This window comes from Austrofundulus limnaeus, unplaced genomic scaffold (genome assembly GCF_001266775.1).
Source record: "Austrofundulus limnaeus strain Quisiro unplaced genomic scaffold, Austrofundulus_limnaeus-1.0 Scaffold36, whole genome shotgun sequence".
Lineage (NCBI taxonomy): Eukaryota > Metazoa > Chordata > Actinopteri > Cyprinodontiformes > Rivulidae > Austrofundulus > Austrofundulus limnaeus.
Genome location: NW_013952438.1, coordinates 1,880,541 through 1,887,970, shown reverse-complemented (window position 1 = coordinate 1,887,970; position 7,430 = coordinate 1,880,541). Strand labels below are relative to the sequence as shown.

Sequence of the window (7,430 nt, the reverse complement as noted above, 5' to 3'; positions counted from 1 at the left end):
TCCCCAGACGGGGAACGGGGGAGTAAAAAATTAAATTAAAAAAAGACGACCCTGACACACACACCACCACCCTCAGATGTACTGTTGATGTGTGATGTACTATAATGCAATTAAAATGGGGAAGAAGACAGGGCAGAGGCCAGCACTATGCCAGTTTCCCCTCCATCCCAGCTCCAACCCCACCCTAAGTGTCTAADGAAAATAGTGTGAGTGGGCACAGTCCTCCGTGGCGAGACTGTCCCATCCCGCCCCGGCATGCATGTGCCCACTCCCAGGTCCCTATRTGTAAATGTTATGTGGTTATGAATAAATGTCTATGGTGTACAGTAAAATTGGAGCCCCAGGTGGCCACTGCAAACAGATGTTGAATTCCAAACATGTAGTTCAGAGAGAGAATAAACATGCAGCATACAACTCTACAATAAGGAAAACTATTCTTAGTATGTGCCTTTAAAAATCCCAACATACCTATATGTCACATTATCAGTGGTTGGAGATGGATTTAGTCTAATTTATTTTATTTAACATTGTTTCTACTGGGTGGCTGTGGCAGAGTGGTGCTGTAACTGGAAGGTCACTGGTTCGATCCCCCGTTCCAGCCATCTCAATCGCTGTGTCCTTGGGAAAGACACTTCACCCACCTTGCCTACTGATGGTGGTCAGAGGGTCTGGTGGCACCAGTGCACGGCAGCCCCACCTCTGTCAGTGTGCCCCAGGGCAGCTGTGGCTACAATGTAGCTTACCATTCTGTGTGTGAATGGGTGAATGCCTGAATAAAAGCTGAAACCTGAAATTTAGATTTTTTTATTTTAATCTTGTACAACATTCTATTAAATTTTCTATTATAATTAATCCTTGCCGTAGAGAATTTCTTAGAATGAAGGAATAAATAAATTATACAGTGTCTAACTTTGTCTTACTGTAACAGCAACTTTATCTTAAACAGTGCACGCAGTTCATGTTAAAATGACCACAAGTAAATTTGACCACAGGTAGGGTTTTTTTTAAGCGATATTTCAGATTTTTACAATTAGATTGTGTGAGAAAAAAATTAATGACTGTATTACCTGTTGTAAATAACTCTTTGAATGACTTCAGTTTGAAACAAAATTGAAATATCATTAGAGTGAAATTGGGTGTTTCTAACTTATTCTTCAAACCCCACTTCTAAAGGTCTAAACTATCTCCTAATTTTAATTAAATGGTTTTCTAAAAAGATGTGATTTGTGTCAACATCAGCAAACATGTGCTCAAAACGAGCCCTCACCTAGCAGGTATCTCGATGTTGGAGATGGCGTAGAAGTACTTGAGCAGGTTGTCTCTCTGGACATAGGTGCCTCCGAGGGCGGGCCGCAGCAGCCTCAGCCTCAGGTTGGTGAAGGTGAAGAAGTCCCGCAGGCCCTTCATGCTCTCCATGCGGGTGTACAGGTTGTCCATGTTCTGCAGCCGAGGTCCGGCAAACACCGCAAAGCGTGCCTTCACCTCGAACTTGACATTCTTGTCATTCTTGGAGCCGACCCAGCGCGAGTACTGCTCGGTGCAGATGACCCGCGTGAGGTTCGCGGGTGAGAGGTCGCGCACCCGCTTGGGCTGCATGTTGAAGGCGTCCAGGCAGTCGTCGGCGTAGAACTGGTAAGGCTGCCAGGAGCGCCCGTGATCCATGGACTTATCCATCACCATGATGGTGGGACGACCGTACTCGAACGTGATCTGGATGTCGTCCGTGAGCTCCAGACTCTTGTTCCAGGACATGGTGATGTTGGCCAGCAGGGGCTCTGGGTGGCGTCTCCAGGTGACCGTCTGCCAGTAGGTGATGAGGCCGTTGCGTTCACGGTCCTGCATCAGCTGAGGAGGGTGCGCCAAGTCCGGGTTAGAGGCGTCACACTCATCACTACACAAATATGGGTTCTCCTAAAAAAGAGGGGGATAAAGACAGAGCAGCAAGGAGTCAGTGTTGTAGTTTATCAGTTAATGCATGCTCACACACAGACAGACAGAAATAAGCAACATGATTGTCCTGATGCATCTCAGTAATCCAGGTAGAAAAAAAATCAAAAAGAGAAATAAGTCTGTCCTCTGGATGGGTTCTTCTTTAGTCTCTCCTCCAAGAGACTTCTTCAGTCTGAGTTTCAGGTGAACTCAGCCTTATAAGCACTGCCTCCACCTGGACAAACAGGTTAGTCACATGCAAAAGAGGGCCATAGCCTAACAATAGGCTTGATTAGCTCTATTGTTTATAGAGAGTCATGTGCCCTATCACCTGACTTATTGGTTTGGATGCTGTGGCTCTTAGGTGTCATGTTATGTGTATGTAGTGAGTGCAAGCGGGGCTCGACGTCCCTTGTTTTTGTCTTTTGTTCCCTCTTTGTGTTGGTTATCGTTGGGGCCCTGATTCCCACCTTTTGCTCACAGTGGGCTGAGTCATACTTACAATTACAGGGATAAGCAACATGATTGTCTGCCTTTGCCGTTTGGTGACAAGAAAAAAGCAAAAATGGAAATTTCCTTGCTAAAAAAGAGAGAACCTGTGTGATGAGAGTCTTTAAGGCCTTAAAAGTAAACTTGCAAAACAGCACAACAGAAAGTGTGAAGGTCAGGAGGATTGTGCATCATCATGGTCTTTGTATGGCCAGCAAAGTGCTGCTGCACTTTTAACTCAGGGAGAATTGATCCTCCTCTTCTGGCGATGCCAAGCCTTTCAGCCTGCTGCCCTGCTCCAAAAGCAAAAGTCAACAGGATTACTCACAGAGCTCTACAAGCCTCTTTCCACCTGCTCTGAGAAATGCCTTTTACTCTGATCAGCGATCTGCTTTGTCTGGAGGACAAATTCATCATCCACTTACTCAGATTTGCAAAGTCCAAAATACATCAGCTGTGTCACCGAGCTAAAATAGAACCACTAAATGTCTATTCCAGCTGCACCGTAGTGACAGATCTAATCAGGGAATGAGCGGCACTCAGGGACAACATTCACTGCGACGTGTTCGCTCAGTGCCAGGATTACAGGGACGTGGCAGGAAGTCCTGAGGAGCTCCCGGCTTCCAGGGTTCACATGGCTGACTGCTGTCTGACATCCCCATCACAACAGAAGTGAAAATATTTGCACAAAGAACTCCCAGAGATTTTCACTCGACTCCCTGTGCCCAATTTGCCTAATTCAGCTCTGGCGCTGTTTGGATTGTATCAAGCACAGAAGGAGCATCGTTTGCCCTCAGGAAGCACTAATTACACTGATAAGAGTTATTATCTTCTCCTGCTTTTATTTACAGTCTATTAAATCAGTCAGATTTAAGGCTTGTTTTCATTGTCTTAAAATCTTTGTTTCTTCAAACTGACATTAAGGCTTATTTTACTGTGTTTTTGTTTAATTGTTGTAATTATTTTTTAGCAAAATTGACTGATTATAACATTTTCAAATAAATTACCGGATGTCTGTAAAAAAGCAGTTTTCTCTTGACATTTTCAGTGCTTCTACACTTGTAAGAATTGATTCTTCTTTTGTTATTTAGTGAGAATCCGATAAAACTTTGAAACTGCGATAACTCTGTTAATTTCCCAGATAATGAAATAAACCTGGTTGTGGCAGCAGCTGAGTCCTTTGTAACATGTACTTAAACTCCATAATGTTTATCAAAATGGCTCCATCATTTCACAATATAAGGTGATCTAATTTTTTGTATATAGTTTATTGAGGAGTTTGCTCAAGGCGAATGTGGCTGGTTGGTCCGGGGAGTTCAACTGGTGACCTGATCACAGGCTCACCTTCTGTAACCTCTGTGCCACCACTTCCTCTATGTTTTATGTGATCTCAGCTGAGAACTCTGACATGAAAGGCAATGAGTAATATGCATTCCTTTAGAGACTGCTAGGTCTTTGTTTTCTGCAACTATCACAGTTTCAGACTTTTCAAAACCTCCTTTTGTAGTTTTGTAGAGGCTGAGTGGTCCATATTCAGAAAGACCTGTGTGGAGAATCACACAAAACAGTAGTTTTTCTACGTGATATAAGCTTTAATGTGAAAGCAAACCTCCAGTTTATATTGATGTCTTGCGCAGGCATAGATCATGTGTCGCTGTTCCTTTGCAAACGTTCACGTTTCCATTCGCATCCAGGGCCTTGTGAGGAGCATCTGTTCCAGTGTTCTTTGGTAAAGTGAGCAGTCATTCAAAGCCACTCTAGCGACGTAATGCCCCAAAGTAAAAAAAAAAAAACCTTAGGATTCTGTGAGGCTGAGATTATAAATCATTTGATTTATGGTGACAACAGAGAAGAAAAACGCTAAACAAAAACAATCGCTGAGCTGGTACTGAGGGAAACTGTGTAACAACAACAACAACAACTACAAGAAAAGGATAAAAAATAAATAAGTCACTGTATAGGATGATATAATTGTGAATCTACTGCATCTTTATCCCACAAAATACAGATGATCTGTCTCGCTCCACACTGGAGCAGTGTAGCAGGATTGTTTACTATCTGATAACCTAATTAGGCCTATTGCAGCAACTCAGATAGAGATCACTGTCAGCGCAAACACACTTAGGATGACAATCTCGTGTGCCCCTAAACAACTCTAACCAGACAAGGTAATTAGAGTCAGATGGAGAGGAGCTGCAGTGGACATCAGTGGAGAGGAAAAGCAGTCCTGTTGAAGCTCAGCTACATCTGTGCACCACTCAGAACCTCGGTCCAGACACGTTTACACGCACCGAAAAAAAAAAAGATTAGTTGATTGTTGTTCTGGGGGGTGACTCTTGACCTACAAATCCTAATGAAAATGTCACCCTGTCCCAGATAAAGTGCAGACTCCTCTTAGGCTGCTTGAGAAAACACACAGAAGGCTTGTGTGACTTAAAGGGATAGTCTGGTCATTTTTGAAGCGGTTATCAATAGTGCCTTATAGGCAGTGAGTTCAGAGTGTACAGATTTGGAGGGAAAGGGCAAAAATATCTTTCTGGGCTAGGCTAATGGCTAGCCAAATGAGTGCCAGTTTTCAGGCATAAAAGTAGGGTTGGGCGTAATCATATCGTGTGCAATTAATAGTCAGAAAAACATTAATCGATTTATTTTTTGGCACTTGACGATTAATACGATTAATGCCACCAGGCAGAGTCCGCTCGATGCTCCTCTCCACTTCAAAGTTCTGTAATTTTTTTATCTATCAACAGAATTTTAAAATTTGATGTATGACCTGAAATCTGTAATTTTGACACAGTTTGGAACAGATTCTTACGAAGAGCAAATCTTTCCCACTAAATTGGTCATGTGACTAGGACATAAGGGGGTCCAGGGACTCCAGGGGATTAATCATCAAATTAATTGTTATCGGCAAAATACCACAATTTATCATGATTAATTTTTTTGCCGATGTTGCCCAACTCAACATAAAAGACAAACCTATTTATATTTAAAAATATATTTATATATCAGTATAAAAGAATGCTATATTAGCATTAGCTAGCTAGTCAGGTAAACTTCTACACTCTTGTATAGCATTGTTAATGTAGTTTGTGGCTATTTTTATATGTTTATTTATTTGTGTTTATCCTTTTGTTAAAGAAAAAAATCCTCGTCACTGAAATAACTTGAAATTGACAAAAGTGATGCAAAAGTTCTGATGAAAAGAATTACTAAAATTTAACTCACTGTTTTTTGGATTGTTCAACTTAATATAAACTAAAAACTACTGAAACTAAACAATTAGGATAGTTCCCAAACCGAATAATATGTTGCACGTTTTGGACAATCTCAAACTGCCCTAGCTTCTCCAGGCTACGTGTTTCAACAGGATTTTGATCGGGGCTCAGAAGAAACCCTCATAATAATCCTGGGTAGTTGTGTGATTTGGGTCAATATTCTGATGGAGGACCCAAGGCCTGCACCTGAGCAAGCTGTCTGACACTGAGCAGCACATTTTGCCCCCGGATGCCTTGATAGTCTTGAGATTTTCATTGTTCTCCTCACATATACATAACACTCTATGTCAAATTCAGCAAATCTGAATATGACCAACCCGCCTTCCTGTTTCACTGTTGGTTCTGTTTTACTTTTATTGTTTTATTTCTGTCTGTGAACATGCAGGTGATTTAACTTATTGCCAAAACAGCTCCATTTTTGTCTCATTTGTCCAAAGGGTGTTCCTCCAGAATCTTCGTGGCACATGCATTTTGTAAAATCTGTTTTAAATTAGTTATTTCACATTGGTGATGATTCAGCAATGTGTAAAAATTTGTAAAAATGAATAAGTCTTCGAGACAAGGCTGTGGAAACTAGAGGTGCTGAAGGTGCTACAGCACCACCTTGCAGATGACAATAAACTGTGTCAAAAACTGCAGAAATAAAATACAAATAAATTAAAAAGTAAGCAATTTCTATCATATCATTTTCTATTAAAAATAATTAAAATGAATGCAATCTAAATACGGTTTTACACCCAGTCATTTGGTTGGAGTTTCTGTGATGTAATTGCTTATCAGTGTGCTCTGACCTCACAGAGGCCTTTAGGATTAGCTCCAGTAGAGGTGATATGTATAGCAATGGAGGTCGGAAGAGTTTCATCCCTTACAAGAGTCTTAAACATGAGGTTATGTTAAGCCCTTTGTGTGCCCTGTCCTCCTTATTCTACTTTACCGCCTGCCTTGACTGTAGCTCAGTCCAGCGTGTTCGACTCCTGCAAACACACACTGCCTGTCACAAACAACTAATGCTGTGGCAGGTGGCCTGCAACGCTAAGCCCCTCCAGCTATTATCCTCACTGCGTTTCTGTCTCCACGACAACAGCTGCCATGATGCCCCAGTGATGACTGAATTTCTTGTTTTTCCTCGCAGGACAGCACTGATATTCTAAACAACAAAGACACCTTAAAACTTGTCTTTGAGTTCTCTCTGCAGCATCTGAGGCTGTGAAACTGTGACTAAAAATATGACTGCTCTCTCTGACCTCCAAAAGAAAATCATTAAGCACAAAGAGTTGTCAAAATAAGTTATTGCACTTTTTTCAACACAAAAGGAATTTAAAAAAAATTACAGGTTGCTTGTAAAAATAGCAAGCAGCCATGATGCATTCACACAGATGTAATCTTCTCATTCACTCATTATGACCAGTGATTTTTGCTCCTCCAAAGTATCTTTTGTGCTATTTTGCTCTCCTCTCCGCCTCCTTATTTCTCCTTCGACTTTATATTGGCAGCGAGGGGAATAAAGGAAGGACACACAACATATTTTATTATGTTTGGAAGAAACATCAAATAGAGTGACCTTCCCATTAAAAAGGCCACAGAAGGGAAGAGAAAGAGATATTGCTTTTTCACTTATAACATTTTCCCATCATACAGGAAGTTCTCTGGGAAAAGAATGAAGGTGCGTGTGTGTGTGTGTGTGTGTGTGTGTGTGTGTGTGTGTGTGTGTGTGTGTGTGTGTGTGTGTGTGTG

At 41.6% G+C, this 7,430-nt stretch overlaps 1 protein-coding gene across 1 annotated transcript in view; it reads right to left on the bottom strand.

Moving 5' to 3' along the window:
- Nucleotides 1-7,430, bottom strand: part of ntng2b (netrin g2b) — a gene marked incomplete in the record, with an annotated part of 110,943 nt that overhangs the window by 91,309 nt on the left and 12,204 nt on the right. The window contains 1 exon segment of the mRNA XM_014006575.1: nucleotides 1,268-1,911. Coding sequence (XP_013862029.1) covers nucleotides 1,268-1,911 — 644 coding nt within the window.